This window comes from Oryzias melastigma, linkage group LG19 (assembly GCF_002922805.2).
Source record: "Oryzias melastigma strain HK-1 linkage group LG19, ASM292280v2, whole genome shotgun sequence".
In the NCBI taxonomy this organism is placed as follows: Eukaryota; Metazoa; Chordata; class Actinopteri; order Beloniformes; family Adrianichthyidae; genus Oryzias; species Oryzias melastigma.
The window spans coordinates 12,637,021-12,661,359 of NC_050530.1; the positions used below are offsets into that span (position 1 = coordinate 12,637,021).

At 35.3% G+C, this 24,339-nt stretch overlaps 1 protein-coding gene across 1 annotated transcript in view; it reads right to left on the reverse strand.

Moving 5' to 3' along the window:
• The window catches only part of LOC112154517 (disintegrin and metalloproteinase domain-containing protein 12), a 106,732-nt gene that overhangs the window by 70,489 nt on the left and 11,904 nt on the right, over positions 1 to 24,339 (reverse strand). The window contains exons 2-3 of the mRNA XM_024285519.2: positions 11,788 to 11,903; positions 6,891 to 6,964 (exon numbers count right to left, since the gene is read on the reverse strand). Coding sequence (XP_024141287.1) covers positions 6,891 to 6,964; positions 11,788 to 11,903 — 190 coding nt within the window. The remainder of the gene's footprint in view (positions 1 to 6,890; positions 6,965 to 11,787; positions 11,904 to 24,339) is intronic.

Here is a 24,339-nt window from a genome sequence, read left to right on the forward strand (position 1 = left end):
GATTGGCGGTGTAAAAGAATATTGAATATGGGGGATGTAACAGAAGTCCAGAGTTTAAACATTTAAAATAAAATCAATAAATGGGTATAGTAGTGAGGTAAATATATTTTCAATCCTAGAACAGCCATCTTGAGCATAAAAAAATAGCCAAAAATATTTTTTAAAACATACTTTTTGTTACAAATGTGGACTGAGTTACTTCTGTAAAAATCCCCTAGTGCAGGGGTCTGCAACCCTAAACAGCAAAAGAGCAATTTGGCTTGTTTTCTACTGATCAAAACTTAGCAGGAGCTGCAGGATCTTATTTTGATACTCCTGTGGATTCATTATAATGTTTTTTAAAATAATAAATATGAATTATGCTTCTTTTTTGGCATGATTAATACCAGAAATATAAAAAGAAACTAGCATTTTCTCAAAATGTGAAATTATTTTCTATGTTTGATAGAAGCCTGTATGGTTTCCTTTCAAAATAAAAGACACTGATGTAAAAACCTTAGTGCATCTTCGAGGTCCACCTCAAACATAAATTCATAAACGTAACTAATGTAAATTACATAAAATGCTAATTTAGTAACCTTTACTTGAAAAAAAAAATGCAGTTGATTTATTTTTCTTTAGCCAAGTGACCACTATGGAGAGGTAAAAAAGCCGCAAATGGCTCCGAAACTGCAGGTTGAGGACCACTGCCCTAATGGTTACTTGGTGATTTGCACCTCACTACTTTTCATTTGAGCTTGAAGACAGATATCAAAGAGAAAAAAACCTAACACAGGTAATCGACACTGAATCAAAAACAAAAAAAAAGGACAGAGCTGGTATATATATATATATATATATATATATATATATATATATATATATATATATATATATACATATCCTCCATCATGGGAAAAAAAGTTACAAGAACATGTTAAAAAACACAATTTCCATCAGAGTGGGTCTTTAGAAGAATATAAAAGAAACAAACATTTACTCCAACTACAACAACATTTCTAAAGATTGAGCTGTTTACAACTTTGAATCCCTTCATCCGACCTCCATCAGATTACCTCCAGTGAGCTGACAGTAAGACGTCCGACAGATTTGTTTCCAGCCTCTTCCAGTTTTTGCCTAAACCTAAACCTTCTGCAACCCTTCTGACAGCAAAACCACATATGTCCACAGAAACATGGTTTTCCCCTCTGGCGGTGAATTCACAAAGTTAATTGTTGGTTTTATCTCAAAATATTTATATACATGGTGAAATCTGTGGGGTTCTGTGGGGAAAAAAAGACTTCTTAGCTTTTTAGTCAGAACACAAGGTAATTATTTGTTGATAGTGGATACAGATGTTGGAGGTGACCAACTGACTGCATGTCATCATGGGAAAACATCTGTAATTTGTAACCAGATCACAGGAGGAAAAGAAGAACAGATACAGTATATTACTTCAGACTCACTAGTTTGGGCCTTTTTCCTCCTAAAAAAATGGTAATTCTTTAGTGTTTTATTTTGAAAAAAATGTCTTTAAATCTTAAAAAAAATATATGCTTAGAGAAGTGTGTTCGTGTACACAAGCAGACTTGAATGAACTGTAAAAAACAGGAACTCATTGGCAGATTTTCTTTAAACAAGCAAACAAGTATGTAAGAAAAATTCAAGAATTCTTATTTTCAGAGACAAATTTCAGTCACCAAGACAAGATTTTTTTTATTATTAGGATTATTTTTTCTGAGTGAGAAAGTGAAACAATTTTTCTTGAAGTAAAGGTCATTTAACTTTCTTAAGATTAAGTTTTTGAGACATCTTCAGCTTAAAATCACAGCTGGTTGCACAAAGAAATCTTACTGTGGGAAGGAAAGCTGGCTCAATACTACAGAAATCTTATTTTAACTACTCAACTATGAGAATAAGGTCAAATATTTTCAGCTTTAAAACTGATAACTTTGGTCTTTTACTTGATAAAACAAGTGAAAAACGCTGCATTCTTAGCTTTTCAACCAATAAATGTGGATCTTTGTGGATCCTTTCTGAGGAAGTTGAGTTTTTTTGTCCAAAAAGTGTTTTCTATTGTGGCTTCTTGATTTCTTTGCTCCCCCAGGAGAGGCTGCTTCCTGTCCATGTTTTGATTAAAACATGCGGATATCTTCACTGAGATGTGCAACAGGTCAAAGGCCCAGCGGTGCAGACAGATATGGAGTCAAATAACATCCTCAAAACCTCATATGTAAACTGGGTCGAAATGCGTCTGGACTGCCTTGGCTGAAATGTATTGTTCTTACAAACACAAGAGAGATAAAAGATGTTTGCAGATTGCTCCAATAGGAACAATTTAGCCTGTTATTATTAAGTCTTGTTGCATAAAAGACAAATGAGCAGTGACCCTCAATGACCTTCATGCTTATGGCTAAACATGTATAAAAAATCTAAACAAAAACTACTGAGAATCTCACATCCAGAACATATCTTCACTGATAACAATTGAAAAAAGACGTGAGAGGAGGTCATTTCAATCTCTTGTCCTAATATCACTTTTAAAAACCATAAATCAGCTAAGGTCAGATGAGGATCCATATTAAACCCTTACCTTCCCCATTAAGCAACTCATGAATGCATGAAAAGAGCTGACTCAGAGCAAAAATAAATATCCAGTGTGGCAAAAAAGTATTTGTCAGTCACTGATTCTTCAAATTGTCCAATTTGTCTTCTTCTCTAGAGCTGAGATGTTTTGGGACAGTTGCTGGGCAACACTGACCTTTAACTCCCTCCATAGACTGGAGATTGAAGTCCAGAAGCTGACTGGCCCATTCAAGAACCATGAAAGCGTTTGGGTTCATTGTCATGCTGGAAGATTCAGCCATGTTTTATCCTCAATCCCTCTTCTGTTTTGGGCTTGTCTAACCGCATGACATTCTCCCAATTCTCCTCTGGATCATACAGAAGGTCCCTGGAGAACTTAAGATGGCCCCAGATATGTACTAGTTTAAGCAGGGGGACATCTGGAGTGTTTGAATCTATGACGTATTGTGTGTTACTGTAGTAACTTTTGTTACCGCGTTCCCAGCTCGTTTTCAGTCATTGACAAGTTCTCCCGTGTTGTTCAGGGCTGTTTCCTCACTGTTCTTAGGATCATTTGTACCCCATCAGGTGAGATCGTTCGTGGTGTTCCAGGTGGAAGAAGATTGATCTTTTTTTTCTTCCATTTTCTAATAATTGCTTCAACAGTTACTGTAGATTGGTTCATCTCAGTCTGGTTCAGCTCTACAATTGTGTCTCTGGTGTTCGAGAGGGGACCTGGTTGCAGACAAAATGGTGCCCAAACACAACATTAAAGTCATCATTAGCTGGACGCAGAGATGTTGCAACTGTAGCTGGAAGCTAAATTTGCGTATCAATACTAGAAGATTCCAAACCCTAATCCGGTTCTGGTGTTTTTCTAGGGGAAGAGCGTGTACTTCGTTCAAACTTTGTGCGAGGACTTCTTCTCTGCCATCATTTTGGGGCCAGGTTCTCTTGTGGTGTTCTCCGACAGCTCTTTGGTGTTGTTTATGGTGGATATATTGCAGTCCGGCTGTTTAAGGGTGTGGACAGGTGTATTTTATGCAGATAACCGGTTCAAACAGGTGTCAAAAATACAGGTAACCAAAAGAGGACAGAAGAACTTCTAAAAGAATATGAAATAGATCTGTGCAGGACAGAATTATTTCTTGTTTGAGCTGATTATGCATGACTTCATTACTGGTCTGGTTTGTAGATATACATCTAGTTAAAGCTGTGTAAATGTTTTTGTTTTAAAACTAAAGCACAATAAAAGAAAGCTTTGTTTTTGCTTGTTCACCATGTCCTGACTGAACCCAGACACATAGTTTCAGGACAGTAGCTACACAATCTGCAACATTATCAAGAACATAAAAGATTCTCAGTACTTCTAAAAATGTTAAATAATGGACCAAAGCTTGATCTTTGCCAACCATACAGGGCTTTTAATGACGCTATTTGGTGGATTGTGAATGAAGCTGTTGCACGATAAAAGAGCAAAACCAATTTTCTGTTTCCTTTCATTGTTTTAAATGACCAAATGAGATGATGGGTGACTAAAAAACAAACAAAAAAAAAGAAGTTCATCATTTTTAAGTTGGCTCACAGGAGGACAGAGGCTGACATTTAGATTCAGGCAGCACCTCCCACCTTGTAAATGTGTTCAGGGATGTTGCAGGACTGCATGAGGCTTTCTGTCGCTCTTTCCCAGCCTTTAATGTGAAAAAGCAGACACACCAAAGAATGCTTCAAGCTGACACACAAAGCACATTTCAGGGCATCAATAGTTCCTGTCATGTTCCAGACACTGCAAATGTCGTGACTACAACTGATATTAAACAAACTTACCATCGGGGAATTAAAGCGTGGGACATACCAAGCTGGAAAGAGCAAAAATACTGGCAGTAATTCACTAAAATGTTAATTATATCCGTCACAACATGACAAATTATTAACCTAACAGAAAAAAAATGTAACAAAAACCTTTTGACATGTTTCAGCAGGCCGAATTTACAATCTTATTTGTCTTCAAAGACCAGTGTTAGGTTATGAACGTTCTTGGCTTTTCACATCTTTGTCCTCTTGTTACACTCATATCTTAGATTTCCAGCTGTGCTTTGTTTGCTTTCCTGGCAGCTCTCTTTGTTTATTAGTGTATTTAGTAAAGACGATTTACCTGCTGTGCATACTGGGTCTAAATGAAAGTAGAAAATATCAGGAAGTTGTACTTAAAAACAATTTATTGTAAGCAATCTGCTTCTTGGTGTTTTGTTAAATTAGTCTTTTTGTTTGTTTTTAACGCATGCAGCTTAATTGTTGCAGTGAATAGATAATTTTCTTATAAAGAAGCATACGACATTTCCTGCACAGCAGTTTCTGTCAGTCATCTGATGTTTAAACAAAGCCCAGACCAGTGATATGATCATACTCCAGTAGCCAAAAGCCTGTGTTTGTTAAATGCCAACTCCAATCGTCAATAAAAAACCTGAGAAAATCCAAACTGTAACTCCAAACGTTTGTTCACAACACTTAAAAAACAGACTGATGCCCATCACCAACTCCCAACCTTGTTAGTAAAACGTAAAAAAAATTAGAGTATTCAAAATACCTGCAAATCCGGACATCTTTTGCAACCCGCTACACATTAGCCACAGTAGCGGCTTCACTTTATCAGTAACTCCAAACATATATGTAAAAAAAGACGGATGCAACTAAAAAAAATGTTACTGCGGCTATGTTAACTCTTAACCTTGTTAGTACACAGATTTAAAAAAACATAGCCCAACACCTCTACATGTTAGCCACATTAGCATATTTACAACCCCAAACATTGTTCGAACCACATAAAAAACAAACTGATTTCACTGAAACAAACTCCACTATGGCTAAGCTAACTCTCAACCTTGTTAGTAACACGTATAAAACTACAGTCCTTCATCGCTATGCGCAGCCTAAGCCGCATTAGCAAATTCACTATACCTCCAGCTGGTACTTTCAATCCAGATTTGACTTGTTTCACTTTATATAGATCCTGTGTTTGAACAACTGGATTTCATCAGCGGCTTGCAGTCAGTCTGCCAGCAGTCTCAGACACGAACATTCACTAAATGTCAACACAGCAGGTTAAATCCTGGCTGATGCAGACTGACTAATGCCAAACACTCATAAACATACAGCCTCCTGCAGTTCCTATCCATTTGTGATTTTTTGCCTTGTTAAATGTACATAAAGTAGCTTCCACAAAGATTTTGAAGAGATATCACTTTTTTTCTTCTCTACAAGATATGCTGGAGATGTTCACAGTAGACAAATTGGTGTTTAGAATTCATGGAGGTCTATATGTCTGAGGTATTTCTACCATACTCAGGCTCATTACAGCAGTTGCTTCTCTCTATCATCTGTTTGTTCTTCTTGGCTGCAGGTGTGATGGCACTCATAGACTTTAAGTTAATACGATGGGACACTAGCGACGGTTGTGCAGCGGATCCTCCCATTTATTGCAATGGATTATTGCTGTAACTCACTGCAATCAGACAATCTGCATGCCTGCTTTGCAAAATCCCAACCTGTGCAAAGCAGGAAAATTCAGTGGAGAGAATGAGTATGATTTCCAATAAAAATATTTTGAAAGTAGATTATCCATAAAATTGTGGTTGCCAGTGTTGAAAGCTTCGTCTCACATTTTGCAGGTGGAATTTACATATATTAAGTCTGGAAAACAAGTGAGACTCAAGGCTGAGAGTGGCATGAAAAACCCATTCGCGCTCCCTCTGTTTCCCTCTCTATCGCAGAGACAGCTCTTCTTGTTCGTGGCTGCTCATGTGTGGCAGCAGAGCTGGATGGAAAACATATTGCTCCATCAATCACATCCCATTCTCCTCAGCTGCACACTCAAATCCAAGACTGCCTGAGACTGGAGCCACACGGAATTGTGTAAAAAAAAAAAATGTTAAGATGACAAATAAGCCTCCATCATGTCAGATCTACATCTGTGTCAGCGCGTTGTTGATCAATCTCGTTGAAATACTTTCCTCTGCTGCCGGTCCCCCTAATAAACGCGCTGTTGACAGTATCCGTGTGTTTTCTGTGCTCAAACAAAACCTACTCCTCCCCATGTTGTGCTTGCAGATCAAATAAAGAGACGGAGTGAAAAGAAGTTGTAAAATGTCTCGTTGTGTTACGAAAGTGTGGTAATTCTTTGGTTCAGATCACAAAGCGCTGGCATGCCCACACTCACAGAAAACACTCAGCCTTCCCCTTTCACTGAGAACTGCTGTAGGCCTTGAGAGCCACACATGTCCAACATTTGTGCTCCAAAAAGCACTCGGATGGAGTTTAAGGCAAAGTATGACTAGTGGGATGCTTACTGGTTTTTCTCCAGATTGAGGAGCAGCTGCTCTCCTTCTGCTTCAACCAGGACCTTCAGCAAAGTAGGGTAATTCTGAAGAGAAAGCAAGAAAAAAAAAAACGTTATAAGGACTTTAAAATTCCACTTCAACAATCTTTTGATTGGCACATTTTTTAAAAATGATAATATGTAGATTTTGAAAGGAAACAGGCGAGAGAGAAAATTTGTCCTTCGATTTTATTGTCTGAAATCTTTACATTTATAAAGTGCTAACTATGATTTGCCAAAAGTGTAATTTGTGTGCATAAGACAGCAACACTAACAGAAGCAGAACTCTAAAAACTGTTATGCCTGCAGTTTTTCTCCAAGAAAGCAAAGATGCTGATTGTCTTAAGAAACAGAAACAGTGTGTTTCTGAACTTTAAATTAACTTACCATGGTCTGGGTGAAAATCAATTCTGATTGGCTGCTGGGTGTGGATGCACAATATATGTCTATGATGCACACCTAAAAACCAGAACTATCACTGTGCTGGTTTCTTTAAAACAAACTTTTGCTTCATCATCTGTACAAAAACAAGCGATAAGAGGTGAACTTTCTCTTGAACTGATGCTTTATTTTATCATATTGAGACGTTCAGAATATAAATCGATTTCCTTTGCCCACTGCAGTTTAGGTCAGTGCCAGCTCAGCGGTTCGTTATTGCATTATCGTGACAATGGGTAGCACTATGAATCAAATAGACCACTTTTTGTGAAAAGACGATCTAAACTGAAAACTAACAAGAACAAGGTACTAAAAATTGGTTGTTTATTCATTTTTTCTTTGTAAGTCCCCATGTTATAAGTGGGATAATGCCCGACAAAGTGCGCATTATCAGAAATTAATGCATGCCGTGGAAGCCTATACCATCTGATGCAAAGCAAAAGACGGTTGTTTTGCGAAATGTAATTATTTGTGTTAATAAATATTAATTAAATAACAAATGATTAAATTTTTTCAATTAATTGTGTACGATAACGCATTAGCGTTGACAGCCCTAGTTGTAACAAAAATGGCGAGCAATTTCAGAGCGATTCAGCCTGTCTACAAGCTGCTCCCTCAGAATGGATCAGAGCAGGAGCTTGCGGCTTGCCGTAGTAAGTGGCACATCACACTTTTTGAAACAACATTTTTTCATCTGCTCTTGATTCACAATGATTTGAATAAAGAAATACTCAGAAATTAAATTTTAGACTTAATTGCTTAAATATACGTCCTCCATCATGACAAAAAATGCCATAAAAACACAAAAAAAACACTTTTTTTTTTTTAATCCGAGTGGATTAATAGCCTGGGTTGTTATAGCTGAACTAAAAAAACAGAAAAAAGTTAGGATAAAATAATGGATATCATTACTATTGATACAATTGATGTTAAAAACACCAAAAACACATATAAGAAATATTCCACCACTTTAAATGAAGGGATTTGGATCCTGAAAATGAATAAAAGTAACAAAATTCCAAATGACGCTGCCTCTGATTAGTTCCTAATCACCTCAGTGTGTGAGTAAATTTTGTTCAGGATCACTTTTCAACTTCTGACTGAGCCACCCAAGCATTCAGTATAACTGCCTTCCACTGACGTGAAGCTGCTTTGTATCTTAAAAACAAAAGACTGAGAGGATTAGCTTTTCCCATTTACATTAACCCTGCAGAAAGCCATGAGCCTTCGCAGCCCTGAGTCACTGAGATCATGCGTCTCTGTTAGACTCATGAAGTGGTGCTGCGTCAAATATATCACTTCTGTCAGCCGTGCTGTTCCACAGATGCTTTTTGCACAGCGTCTCTCTCATGTACTGCAGCTTATGTTGGCTGAGAAACTCTTGGAAAAAAAAAAAAGGAAAAATCCTGCCGTGTCTGACTTTTACAACATTCTGAGCTATCAAAAATGCATTTGACACATGTACATCACACCGCTCTGGGTTAAGTCATTCATCAAACCCCGTGGAAAAGAAGAATATCGAATGTATCATGAAAGACTCTGAAAGCTTCAGCTTTCAGGCAGGATCATTTTTAGACTTTTCCTTCAGCTGCTTTCCATCCTAATAGGTTTCCATAACGGCAACGAGACTAATACATGTAAAATTTTCACAAACTATTGCTTTTTCTTTGTTTTTTTGCGGCACTTAATTTTACTCTTTTTTTTATTTTTTAAATCCACTCATCAGAGATTTTGCTTTGTTGTTTTTGGATAATCCCACTCTTAACAAACCTTATGATGCCTCATCTGCTTGTTTGAGTCAAAAACAAAGTTATTCCCAACTGAAGTGAGACAATAACACAACCTGGAAGCTCAGGCTGTTTCTTTTGTACCACCCTGGCAGCCATCCATTTCTTATTTATACACTTTGGGACCATAACACTAACAAATTCAGGTTTTATTCCTTCTATTTACTAGTTTTAGGCTTTTTGTTTGTTTTTGTTTATTTTTTTATTCAAAGAAACAGCAGCCACCTTGACCGGAAAAAAGTCCTCAGGAAGTAATTGAACATAACTGACAAATTTAAAACAAAAATTAACAAAAATGTATTTTTTAAAAGTTCTTAATTTATTCACCATTTTATCTTAACAGTGGATAAATGAAATGATATACAGACTAGACATACAGCATTACCTGCAATAATGCTAGTGTGAATGCTGTAAGTTAAATGAGGCTGTTGAAGATGCTAAAGCTGATAGCTGAAAATGCTAAAATAATAGCTAATTGCCAAATTTGAAAAAAAAGAAAAAATGTCTAATTTTGAAAAAACAGCTAGCACAATTAATGCCATAAAATTCATAGTGTCTGTATTATTATTAACTGATTTAATTATTGTTATCAGACACATGATTGTTTCATGCCTGATATGTTTCGACGGAGAGCATCCGTCTTCATCAGAGTCGTCACCAGGTGGTGGAGTGTGACGTGTATAAAACAGCTGATTGTTAAAATATTAGTTAAACTCCAAATTATTCTAAAAAATCTGGAAAAATATCTAAATTAGCAAAAACAGATAGCATAATGTTAAAATATTAGCTAAACTTAAAACTGTTCTAAAAAACTGGAAAAATATCTAAATTAACCAAAACAGTTAGCATGATGCTAAAACATTAGCTAAACTCCAAATTATCCTAAAAAATGGGAAAAATGTCTAAATTAGCCAAAACAGCTAGCACATTGCTAAAATATTAGCATAACTTCAAAATTAGCCTAAAAAACTGAAGAAAATGTCTAATTTTGCCAAAACAATAAGCATTGCGCAATGCTTAAAATATTAGCTAAAATACAAATTAGCCTAAAAAACTAATGGGAAACTGTCTAATTTTGCCAATATTTTAGCATATTTCTAGAATATTAGCTAAACTGCAAATTAGCTTAAATAACTTAAAAAATGTCTACATTAGCCTAAAACAGCTAGCATGTTGCTAAAATAAAAGATAAATGCTAAATTACGACACAAAAACGCAGTAGTTGCTGAAGATTTAACGTTTGAATCTTGTGTCTAGCAGCTAAAAGTATGCAGAACTTCACAGGTTTAAAATGGCACAAAGTTTTTGAAGAATTTTAGGAATATCTCATTCATTTAATATTTTGCTCAATACTTCAAAAACTATAAAGTTTATGAAAAGTACAAGCAGTAAAGTCCTGAATGAGCTAAAAGTTTTGATACCAAGAAATCGTTGAAAGTGTGATTGAGTTTTTACGTGTCAAAAAACGTACAGAAACCCGCAGGAGAATCATTATATAACAGTTTTATAAACTATTTTACTGTAAATAGCACAAGGATTTCTAATGCTGCACTTGTTTAGTGCAAGTTTTTACTTTGAAGATGCATGTTTTCAAAAATTGGAGCAGGGGATTGCTTATTAAGTTGTTTTATTATCTATTCTTTTCCAGCACTTTTATCACTACGGTATGCATTTGGGAACTTGAGAGTACATTTGTTCAAGTAAAGAAAAAAGACAACTTTCTCTTTCATCCTGGAAATGAGACTTGAACTGCTCAACTTTCCAGGGTCTCATTCATCCTATTTTAATTTCAAAATGCTTTTGGTATACATAAGATGTTCGTCTTTAAGAAACAAGCAGAAGGAAACAGTCAAGGGAGAGAACATCGATACCAAGTGTGCCAAGTTCTTTTAATGCATTTCCATGCAGACCTTTTGATTAGTTTGTTTGTCTGTTAGTAAGACATTTCAAGCATATCTTTACTTGATTGCTTCATTTGTGAACTCTCTGCCAGCCAAAGTATTGCAGCATTTGTCAGTGGGTTGTTTTCTTACCCTCAATGTTAATTTTTTATAAGATTACTCCACAAATTGATAAAAAGCAAACTGGACCTCCAGGTCACCATCAAATATTGATGTAGTGAAGTTCAAAAATAATCATAACGACAAAGTTAAAAGGTCACATACTTCTACATTGTTTCTTTCTGCACTTTTGAAACTATGTACACTTGCTTAACTTACAACATGCATTCGATGGGGATGCCTTTTGTATAGAGCAAGAGCAACAATTGGAGAAATTTGCATAGTGACGCGTTAAATTTCATTGAAAGTGGTCGCTTGAACATGTGTTGCCGAGGGCAGCAAATGTATAGCTTAAGGGTCCACCTTTAAATTTCTATTATTTCTTTGCGCTCACAGCTTCAGTTAGATAAAAGTTGGAATATTTAATTTTTTTTGTACTATTTTCAGTTAAAAATAATGGTTTTCAATAAATTACAAATCATGGCATTTGTATTTATAAGCTATACAATGCTACAGCTTTATTAGGATTTGTAAATGTACACATGGATCTATTTTCTTTAGCCTGAACACAATGGAGCAATATATCACATCAACTGAACCCGTGTAATACTGATGTTTTAGTGTTTGAGCTGCTATTCCCCACCTGGGATTGGAGTTGGCTCACCGGCTTCCATTCTTGTCCAACAAGTTGAAGAGGCACTGTAGTCCCATAATGTTTCTGCTTTGCTGTTGATCCACCCTGAACCCTTTTGCCCAAACCTGTAAAAGAAAATATGAATACCATACGCGTGAGCGAAGGAGACTCGAGGCAGGGATTTTCTCCAAAATCCTCACAACGTTTGGTAAATGTCAGAAACCCTTTTTTTTATTTATTATTTCATATAAGCCATTAAAAGTAATGAATGCCTTCCTTGCTTTTAATCCTGCTCTGCCATTATAAAATACATGAAAACACAACCTCACATTGCAGCAACCCTGCAATTGATGGGAAATTGCAGACCTATAGTGAGTTGGCACATAAAGAAAGCATTTATCTGTCACATGTAACAACTGGATATACTGACATGGTGAGCATACAACCATCTTTATAAAGAGAAATAAGAGGAAAAATAGGGTTTTTCTTGTGTGGTAAAACATAAGTAGGACACTGCAATCAGGTTTTGGTTTTGAGAATCTGCCGATACCAATATGATTTGCTAAAGTTAACAGATCCAGATTGTTATCTAATTTAGTTTTATTAAACATATTGTATTATTTTTTTTTTACCTTTAATGCTAAGTTATGCCACCATACGACGATCTAAATTCAAGATTTTAAGCAAATTTGACAGGTTGTAATCAGGAGGTGGCAGTCGAATTTTCCTAAAACTGAAAAGGTTTTAGGAAAAAGTTAAAATTTTACGGAGACCTGACGATTTTGTTTTAAAAGTTGACATCAGGCGACAGCTGGGCAGCCCCAGGCAGCCAGTATTGCCACCCGGCAGCAGCTCTCATTGGACGATGTCTTCAAATGGTGGCTGTCCATATCAAGTGCCACCTGCAAGCCGGTAGGTCAGGGTTATATAAATTTGGGGTATATGCCAATCTGGATTTTGAATCTAAAAAAAAAATCAGGCAGTGACATGAAATCTTAAAGATTCTGTCGACATCCCCCCATTGCACGGTTGTATTTGTTGTAAATTGGACCCAGAAATTCCAGTTTTGAGAATAACTAATCTTTATATTTGATAAAAAAGGTGCACATTTCTAATTCAAACCCCAAACTGAGGTAGAAGTATACATCTGAGGTGTCAAAATCATTGGTGAGGCACTAGGGAAAGGACACTGGATCCTATAATCAGTTTCCTGCAGTGGGAAGTGCTTTTGCTGCTCTAAAACAGCAGGGGTTGTGTCACCATTTGTTTCAGTGCAAACATTTCAAATCAAACGTTTTTGCTTTTTAATTTATTTTCCTTTCAGTCTTGTTTCATCCACTGTTCTCTAACAGCGGGGGGAAACACATTTAATTTGGGGATGATGTAATAACATTTGAGGAAAGCTGTGCCCCGAGCATGATGAATGGTATGTTTTGATTTTGCAACTTTCCCTGTTTTGAATCGCATTTACAACGCACACAAAAACTCGGAGGAATACACTCGTTCCACACTTTCAACAGATGCCAGTTTCCTTCATTCCTCTCCTAATTGTGAGTCATCCCTTCAAATTGCTGAGTCTGCTTTTTATCCGGCGTTAATAACCCAGACCAGGCACGCAGCTCCCCAGCTGAGCTTTGCTCTGCTAATTCTCTGCGGAAAGCACCATTCTGGAGTTCATCACAAAGCCATTCAGAGCTGATAGCAGAGAGCAAGAGGTGACCAGCTCAGCACTCTGCGTCTCGCTCCGGCGTGATGATGAGAAGCAGACGGGGAGGAGATTATAAACAAACAAAGACGGGAAAACAGGGAAGCGTCAGGAAGAGGTGGTCATTTCCAAGGCTAACACACATATACAAATTGGACAATCATTCAGAGTCTTTAAAGTCTGCTTGTAAATAAGAGTTTTGTTTCTGTGCTGTGAGGTTTAATTCCTGCCTGTAAATTGGATTATATCGATGGAAACAGTCTCATTTCTTTTCCACACGCCCGTTGAGGTATTAGTTAAAGCAGGAGGGCGGCGTGACTTTACATGCTGAGAGTAGGCGACTCTCGTTAGCTAGAAAGTTATAAGAGCAACAGGAGTATTGAGGGAGTGGTAAAAGTGACTCAAAGTCTTATTTATATATTCAATAAAGGAGAGCGTAAACACGGGTCTTCATAAAGCTGAGTTTTGGCTACGGTCACCGTCGGTTCTGCTGCTCGGCATAAGGAAGGCTTGTGTAATTTATATTGCCTCAATAAAATCAGTGCTAGCTTGGAGGACCGCATATTGGATTTGTGGGATGATGTGCAGCTGAAATGAGATACAGTTTGGTGAGCAAGAAGCAGTAAAGAGGAAATTAGTTTAGAACTCTGTTTTGGAAAAAAATATATATGTATTTTGCTCCTGGTATGTAAAGACATGCATGACGGGTTCAGTTCAGCTAGCGCTATAACACAACAACAAAGGAATATAAATAAAGATGAATGAATATTGATCAAAGGGACCCAGAGCAAATTTATTGCTGCCATGAGATTATTCATTTGTAATGGAATTATTTAATTTTCATGAGGAACTATGGCTGGGATTTGAGGAAAGAAAAACAAGTTTTCAATCTTTCTTTTTTTTATTTCCATTTTTTTATGCAAAAATCCCAAAATTTCTTCTGCTGAATATTGTTTAATGATATATCCCACAATGCAACAATTAAGCTAAGCTTTTTTCTTAAAAAATGAAGTACTGTACAATAAAAAATATTTGCTTTGGTAAAAATGAACGAAAACTAATTGTAGGCTAAGTAATCATAAGCTGTATTTTACACTTAATTGTGATGTATCTAGTGGCTGTAGTTATCATGTGTTTTTTCACACTGAGTTTAGATAAATCCTCATATCTGCCAAAAAACTGAAGTATCTGAGGACACAAACTGTGATCCAACCCACACACACACCAAAAAACATGTCTAAACAAAAAGATTTGGTAATCACTAAATAATCCAAACAACCATACACAAATCCATAACACGAAAATGCTAAAATGTGCAACATGATAAATTAGATTCAGCTCCTTGTTTTGAAATATTCAACAGGTTTAGTTGAACTCTAATATTTTTATCAACCAACCATTAAATAATTATGGATTCTCTTAACACAAGTAAAAAATTATGATTATCTTATAGATATTTGTTAAGTTTCCTACGAATCTTTTTAAACTTAACTGTTATAACCACTTCTAATTCAGATTTCTGTAGAAAAAAAGGAATTTTTACTATTTTATGATAGCTATATTGTAGCACAACCACTGACTGTACATGAGAACTGGACTAAGTGACCCCCTCCTCCCCTACGTTCAAACAGGAAGCCCCCGATGGTTCCATTAAGCCAAAATCCCATAGACTTCCATTGAGAAATAACTAGCTATCACTCAGTCATTCACTTTGTCAGAATAACCATTCTTGCTCCACTAACATCTTCTTGCTTCATGATATTTTTTCTTGATCTCAAGTTATTGAAGATATAAACTGTCCAATCAGATTCCTCAATAAAATGTATGATGTCTGTATTAAGAGAAAATGGTGATTCAATTAGCTTTATATATATAATTCTAATTTAAAACTGTTGTTTTTAAACTTTGATGTATTATTTGTTGGATTTAAGTGAACACAAACACACAAGTTATATTCTTCCTAAAAAAATTAAAAACAATATTTTTAAATATTTCTATGATAGCAGCTGAAACACCATATCAACAGTTCAGTTCACATTAATAACAAAAAATCCAGTTTTAAATGTGTAAACTGTTCACAGTATAAATGTTATTGATAGAACTTAAGATAAAAAAATTCCCCAGAGTTTGATCAAGTTTCCTATATAGAAGTTCAGGACCTTGGAGTTTCTGGCAGGGTGTTGGACGCTGTTGACCTTCCTCGGTTCTTCTTAAACCTCCAAACATTCTTTGATAGAGCGCTGTTACAACTCCGACCCCAATTCCCCCAATCTATTCTCCCCAAAGCAAACCAGCGACTGTTTGTTATTATTAAACCCCAGAGCCCACTTTCTCTCGTCGTGCCATGGCTCTCTCTTCCCGTGACAGGCAAAAATGCAGCTGTGTGTTTATAGTCATTTTTTTTTTCTTTTGCTACACAAATGACATGCTGTTCTTTTCATCTGCACACTTGATGAGGCCGTGCCCCCCACTTGTCTGCATCTTCGTTGGGAGATGGGATAAAGAGCACTCCAGATGACAGTCTCGGTCTGATGAGCGGCGCAGGAAAGGCACACAAAAACATTTTCTACAGTCATTCTGACAGCAGTTCTCTTCTATACTGAGAATGCAAGGTGTTGGTTCCAAACAAGAACCAACACCTTTGACAGCTTAAAGAAAAGGCTTTGACAAGTGAAGTCCTCTGAATGGTACGGAATCATATGTGGATTTACAGAACGCTAGCATTGCTTTCTTAACCCTGTAAAGACATCAAAGAATTGCCTAAAAACTCTTTTTTATTAAAATGCTAATAAACCCTTTGCTGAAATTCACAAAAATCAGTTTTTATGATATAGATATTATCAATTATAATATGTTTGGTGATTTGTATGTTTTGTTCATGTGAAAATATGGACATGAGAGTTCAGAAAAAAAAGAAACATTATTTACCCACTGTCTCAAATAAGACACACATTTTTTTAATTATATAGCTGAATTATAATAAAATAATTATGAACATTTTTTCATTCTTTCAGTACAGCAGTTTCTAAATTAAAAAAATTAGAGTTATTCTTACCATATAGTTTTGAAAATTAGCAAAACATTTTCCCGGCAAAAGATTTCATGGAGGCAGCCATATTGAAATGATCAGGAAATGCCCTTCTAATGCCTCTAATGGAATGATAAATGATAGACCAAGCTATATACAGTATAATGGGTTTTAATAGGCTTAATTTCCGGAAGTAAAAAAAATATATATATATATATTTTTAGTTTTACTTGTTTTAGTTAATTGCTGGCATGCAGTATAGACAAATAAAAAAGGTCAAATTAATTTCAAAACCTCAGAAAAACATTTTTCTTAGGTTATTCAGGGTTAAGGAAGGTTTTGTAATTACAAATGAGAAAGGAGATTTTAGAAATGCATCCTAGAACATGATATAAATGGGTTAAAAGGATTAAAAGTGAACTGTTACTTTTTAGGACCCATCTATGTAAAGAGTACTTCTTCAGTTTATTAAACAGCTGATTCAGTTTATCTTTAAACCTTCTAAATTAAATCAAATTTGGTTTTAACTTTAGATTCTTAGAAGCAAGATTCCAGTATTTATTTACCACATCCCTAAATCAGATTTTTTGATCACTAGGCAACAAGCAATTGCTGGATTGTAATTTTTACTTGCCAAAATTGAATTAAAAAAAATATCTAGATCACAATTTAAAAAAAAAGAACAGGTATTTATATAAATTTCATAAAACTGTTTTTATTGATCTATATTTTATCAAAAATACAAGACAACAAAATCAATATATTTCTCAAATTCTCTTTCCTATAGAGCTAAATAACTTTTAATATTGATATATTGAAAAAAAACAAGTTTAAAATGTTTTTATTATTATTATTTTTTACAACATTACGTACGTCACAGAAAATTGAAAATTTTAAGTGTATTTCACTTTAAGTTAAAATTTATAAAACTAAAACAAAAATTTAGTAAAATTGTTTTAATCGTTTATTCATTTCAATCTACATTTACTAAATTTATCCTATGCATTTAAAGTACTTCAAAGTTCTCATCAGAATTTTGATTTTCTAATTTTAGAAATTTAAAGTGCAGCAATTTAAATGCTGTTCACCAAGATATTTAAATATTAGTCAAAAACATAACTAAACTGCATAAAGTAAAGAAAATGCTGCTGATTGATTTGGTACAACCTAAGAATGGCCCCACTCACACTGATGTACCTGGATTCCTGCAGCAAACAGCGGTGATAAATGATCCTTTCAGCATCAACCTTTCGCACCATCCAAGCAGAGAAAAAACAAAAAACAGTAAAACCAGGATATATCTTCTCCTCTGCAGGCAGACACATCACTGATCATGGCTGGCAAAAAGAAAATAAAAGGTCAGGTCAAGCTTTGAAAAGAAACTGGACAATGCACCTTAATGACACGTTAAAACACGTGTTTTTCAGACATTTTAGCTTAATTTGAGTACGAGACTGGATAAGAGTTAAGTAACCATCTTTGACGAGTCAGAATAAGGAAGCCAGAATGGAAATTATGCTAGATTATGTGCTAAAACCACAAAAAGCAGAATGTGTGCGTTTCAAACTAGTCGCAAAATTAAACCAAGAAGTTTATAATTGCTTGAATTCCTACTTTGGAACCAGCCATAGAAATGTGTGGATACATTTATGGATTGATATTCTAGATCAGAACAAGTGAGAAATGACTTGATTAGAAGTTCTTCAGGGCAAAGGATTGGACTAATTTTACTTCACAAATATGACTTTAAAACAAAATTTTAATAACACTTTGAAGACCTAGCTTTCTTCATCCAGTAATCTATTTTAAAAGCGTTCCCAGTGGTCTTCTGAAACATGCATCGTTTTCTAGAACATACTATTTTCTACGCCAAAAACACATTATTTTGTTAAACCACATGTTTTTGTCTGTATCAACACAGGTAATGCTAATTTTACGAATAAAATTTAAAAATTTGCAAAATCTCAAAATGAAAGATAAGAAGAAAGCAAGAGGACAGACAATGCTTCTAAAAATATTTGTGTTGCAAATGCAAACATATTTTTTAAAAAGGTTTTGAAAGCAAATATTTTTTTAAGAAAAGCTTTATTAATCCCGAAGGAAATTTAAACTTGTTAATTTGCAAATTAGGAAGTTTTAATCTTAAAACACAATTGTGACTTTATTTCGGAAAATGGTGGCACAAAAATCAGTCCATATTCCTGATGCACAATAATTTGAATAAAATTATACTCAGGAATCTATTTTTAATCTTAATTTTTTTATATATATCTGTCATCATCAGAAAAAAAACATTTTAAAAACACCAAAAACAAAAATTCCATCGGAGTGGGTCTGCAACATTTCTTGATTTAAACATATGATATAACTAATACATCAATGAGGATCATGTAAAGCATTAAAATATGTTCATGTTAAAATATTTTCTGAGATATTAAGCTTTAGTAGAGAATCAAATCATTTGAATTATATATTTTTTTGTTAGAAGAATGTATAATAGTGTGTCATCAGCATAAAAGTGAAGAGAGACTGAAATGAGAGAGATTCTGCTCAGATGAAAGCATGTAAAACGAAAATTAATTTTAAGTGCAAGGTACTTGAAGTTAACGAAGGTGACCACAAAGGTTCATGGCTCTTGATGCTTACTCCAAATTCAAGAGGGTTAATTAAAAAAAATGTGATAATCTGTGTCAGAACCAGCACTATAACCTAGAAGAGTTAAACAGCTCTGTCTCTTCTATCTACTCTGAAAAATGACCCTTTGTGACCTCAGTGGGGAATTTTTGGAGGTGAACAGAAAAGAAATTTCTCAAAAAGGTCATTTTCATCAAAAAATCTAAAAGTTCCAAGAACTTTCTTTTGAAATTAAGTTAAAAAGTTCACAACAGGGAAACAAAGCTGTATTCCTGCAAATGAAGGCACCCCTTTACACGTTTGAAACTTTAAGAAAAGGCAGAATCAAGTCTATTATTTAGAAACTGAAAAAAAAGATGTCCAACAAGGTTATATAATTGTGTGAATAATTAGTAAGTATTCACACAATAATGATTCCTCAGCTCTTTTCTGTACGTTTTTTGGCACATAAAATGTTTTGATTCAAGGGTTCTTGTTAAAAGTCTTTGCTTTAATTAGAATTATAGACTTTAAATGCTTCTGCATTTTCTCTCTTTGAAAATCATGACAAAATATTTATCTTATTCCTTTTTCTTTGCATGAATTTTGGACACTGTAATAAAATGTAATTGGCCTAAATTAACAGGAATAGGAAAACAAAGCTTTGAAATGTTTAAAATTTGGACTGGAGACAATAACAAAGTCAGAACTTGCAGGAAGGAGAACGATTAAAACCATGGCATCAGACTGATGTATTTTTAATAAGCTTCCTGCAATTTCATAATTTAAAAATCCTTTTGCGATTAGTAAAACAGACATCCTTTATAACAGAGTTGTCAGCACTGAAAGCAAGGCCTAAATTTATAATTGTTTTTACTTTGTTATGAAAATATCTATAAATCTTTTTCAGGTAAACAAAAAAAAAAGAACACTGATGAATGTAAGACGACTCAGAAGCAGCTGAATGAACTGCAAAGTGTACAAACATGTGCTGCTCAGTTTAAGACAAATTTGGAATAGATAATTGGATGTTGCCTCCCAGAACAGATGGACAATGACTTAAAACATACTGAGGAAGTAACCCAGAGGGATGAAGAACACGGAGAAAGGGAAAAAGCTGTGTGTAAAGGCCAAATCAATCGTCTCTCGACCCGATCAAGCTGAGTTTCACTTGCCAAGGACAAACTGAAGACACAAACAAAACACCAGGGACAGCTGCAGTCAAGGTCTGTTAAGAGTCACAAAAGAAGAAAACCATTCTTCAGAAGAGTCCTTGGGTGTCAGAATACAGGAGTTGCAGAAAAAGACTTCTGCAATTTAAAAAGCTGTGATTCCAACAACTCTTTTCCTGTGTCAGTGGGGTAACCTGAAAATGTTTTACATGTGTATTTAATCTAAATAGAACTGTGTTTGGAATGACCATTTTTAACCAAATCTTTAATACTTAAACTTGTAGGTTAGTACGTAAATATATTTACATATATCTTTTAATGCAATTTGATCGACATTAGATGAACCCAATATGTGACTGGACACAAAAAGATACATATCATGGTGTGAGGGACCAACTCTGAGCCCCTTCCTGTTTGCAATGCTGATGGACAGACTGACAGATGAGGTTAGACAGGAATCCCCATGGACTCTGATGTTTGCAGATGATATTGTAATTTCTAGCAAGAGCAGGGAACAGGTGGAGGAGAAGCTAGAGAGGTGGAGGTTTTCCCTGGGAAGGAGAGGAATGAATTTAGACGACCCAAGTGGAAAAGTGAGGTTATTGGGAGAAGAATATAAAGAAGGAGGATTTGAAGTATCTAGGGTCCAGAGTTATGCAGAGGGTGGGAAAGAGGCGAGTGCAGGCAGGTTAGAATTGGTGGAAAAAAGTGTCAGGTGTGATAAAAGAGTTTCAGCTCACATGAAAAGAAGGTGTAGAAAACTGTGGTGTTGGGCCTACAGACAGTAGCAGAGGTATCTCTGGAGATGAAGATGCTGAGGACATATTAGAGGGTTTGGAGATAAAGTCAGAGAGACCAGACTGAGATGAAATTGACATATCCAAAGATAATACAGTGAAAATATTGGCAGAACATTGATGAGTCTGGAGCTGCTAGGCAAGAGGTCTAGAGTGTCCTTTTAAATTCACAGACATGCCAATCGTTAATCAATCACGTAGGAGAAAGTCATAATTCCGATTTGTACCCAGCTGGAATTCTATGACACCACGTCTTTCACATGTTTTGGAAAAGAGCTGTGAAAGAAAAAGCCTGGAGCAAGATTCACAAGATTTTCACAGCTTCAGCAAACCTCTTCCAAGTGTGAATACATGCTAGTATCGGGTTTCGAGTAGTGATAGCTCAGTCTGAACATCATATGCTAAAACCACATTCAAGGAACGTTCTTGATCACATCTCTAATGTGTACATAGCATAAAACGTGTGTGTTAGTTGTATTTTTACTATTGTACTTTGAAAGGACCATTTCTGGTATAATCACCAACCTATAAGCACCTTTAGGGGACATTTTTCATTTATTTGATATTCACTGCTCACAAACCATGCCGTCATCTTTTAATTAAGATATAAATGCAAAAGCCAATGAAATGATAAATGATGCATAGAGAAAGTAAGACCAAAAACAATCTAATAAATAAAATATGAGTGCGATAAATATATTCCCACCAAATACACCTGACTGAGGTGGAGAAAAGAACTGAGGAACAAAAACGCCAACCTACACCTCCAGGAGGGCGGTAACTTACCAGGCTTTCATTCAATCAAAAAGTCAGAGGAAGGAGAAGCAGAAACACAAGATTAAGGTTCAATGAATTTCTGAATACATAGTTCTCTCCACTTGATTGGATAATCATGAAGTTCGGTGTAGAAAATCACGGACTCTGCACAGAACAAGTCACATCACTGCTGATACTCTGGAGACCAAAACAAAAGAAGTTATTGTGATGTATGTCATTATCTGAAAATCATGATGCAAGAAATATTGCAAGGTAATGGAATGTCCTAATATAAACATATGAACATGTTTTTCTTTTGTAGAACTCAAATTTTGCAAGAAAATATCTTCTACAAACATGTATTTGTCTGTAGTTGGTATTCAGATCAATTTCCAAACTTGAGACACAGACCAGAAAAGTTACTAAGCTAAAAGCTTCAATTTCAGACCATGTATGAAAATGTAATCATTGTGACTATTGCATATCTCAATGGGCGATTGACAGGCACATCACGAACTCAACTGATGCCCAAACAGAGGGCAGACGATGTTAATTCAAATAGAATAATTATTGGGGGCAGAATGATGAATGAAGCAATGAGAGGACCCATCAAGCAGACCTTCCATCATAACTTGACCTTGGACAAAAAAAACAATAGACTACTCTACTGTTTTTTTTTTTTTAGCTTTTTCCTTAAAACACTTACAGAATCGCCCAAAAGTTGTTTGCTAACCAACCTGTCCACCTTTTTGTTGAGTCAGTATATATTTTTCTATTTTTAAAAAAGAAATGTGACATACCTACTAATACAAAATCCAAATATTTTTAAGTAAGTAGTGATGTCATTCAATTACATTCTTTTGAGCAATTAACTAATTATGACCCGTAATTAATCAAAATAACTTATTTTTGATCCAACCTTTTGATTGTTGTGAAAAACTTTATATCAAAAAGTCTACTTTTTGTAAAAAAAATATTGAAATTTTACTTAAATCACTAATAATTGATTTAATATTAATTTATTTCGTAAGTGACTATGGTATAAGTGGGATAATGCCCTTCAGGGTACATTATCAGAAATTAATGGAAACAATCATCCGACGCAATCAAAGCCTTTGAGTCATCATTTAATTCCTGATAGCACACACCTTAATGGCCATTATCCCTTATATAATTCATAAAAGTTATAGATCGGAAACTAGATGAATGCAATAAAAAAAATTACACACTAATTTGCCTGTAATTAATTAAATGAAATTAATTGGACACCCCTACCTATATATAAATATGGCGACTCCTGAGGGGATGTTCTACCATTTAAAAAGATGAGAGAGCCCTGTTATTTTCATCATAGGTCAACTATAAGAGACAAATTAAGAAAAAATATCCCCAAAAAAATCACATTGTCCATTTTTTAATGAATTTATTTGCAAATTATGGTGGAAATAAGTGATCACCTACAAACAAGCAAGATTTCTGTCCTTTCACAAACCTGTAACTTCTGTAAGAGGATCTTCTGTCCTCCACTCGTTACCTGTATTAATGGCACCTGTTTGAACTCGTTATCTATATTAAATACACCTGTCCACAACCTCAAACAGCTGTCTAAAGACACCAGAAACAGAATTGTTGACCTGCACCAGGCTGGGAAGACTGAGGTGTCCGAATTCCTCCACTAATCACAATATAGTGTGTTTGCCATTTTCTAATGCTGTCCGCATCTACTAATTCCAAAATGGGCTGCACTCGAAATCTCCCAGAAGTCTTTGCAGAAAACTAGCGTGCATCCATGCTCACTAGATTAGCGATTCTTGTGGTCAAACAATTTCGAACAAAAAAATGTGTTTAAATGTAATATTTGAATAAACCATCCACATTTTCATTATCAGAACGCAGTGGAGTCATAAATAAACGTTAGATTTTCCCCTTGTAAAATCGGTGATGTAATATTTAGAAAACGAAAGAAAAGTAGTGAGCATCGTGTCTGAATTACCTTTAAAATCCAGGGGAAATCGGACACAACCTGAATCTGCAATAGGTAAGCAGCTTGGTCTGAAGAAGTCAATTATTAGTTAATAAAAGACATTCAAGACCACTGATAATCTCCCTCCATCTGGGGCTCCATGCAAGATCTCACCCCGGTGGGGTCAACACACTACCTCGAGGAACTCAAATCCTGCATGTGCAGGCCCATCTAAAGTTTGCTAGAGAGCATTTGGATGAAGATTGGGAGAATGTCCAATGGTCAGCCCAACAACATCACTGCTCTAGAGGAGATCTGCATGGAAGAATGGACCAAAATACCAGCAACAGTTTGTGAAAACCTTGTGAAGACTCGCAAAAAAAAAAAAAATGTCTGCTTTCATTGTCAACAAGTGATATATAACAAAGTATTGAGTTAAACTTTTGTTATTGACCAAATACTGAATTTCCACCATAATTTACAAATAAATTCTTAAAATCAGAGAACGTGATTTTTTTTCTCATTTT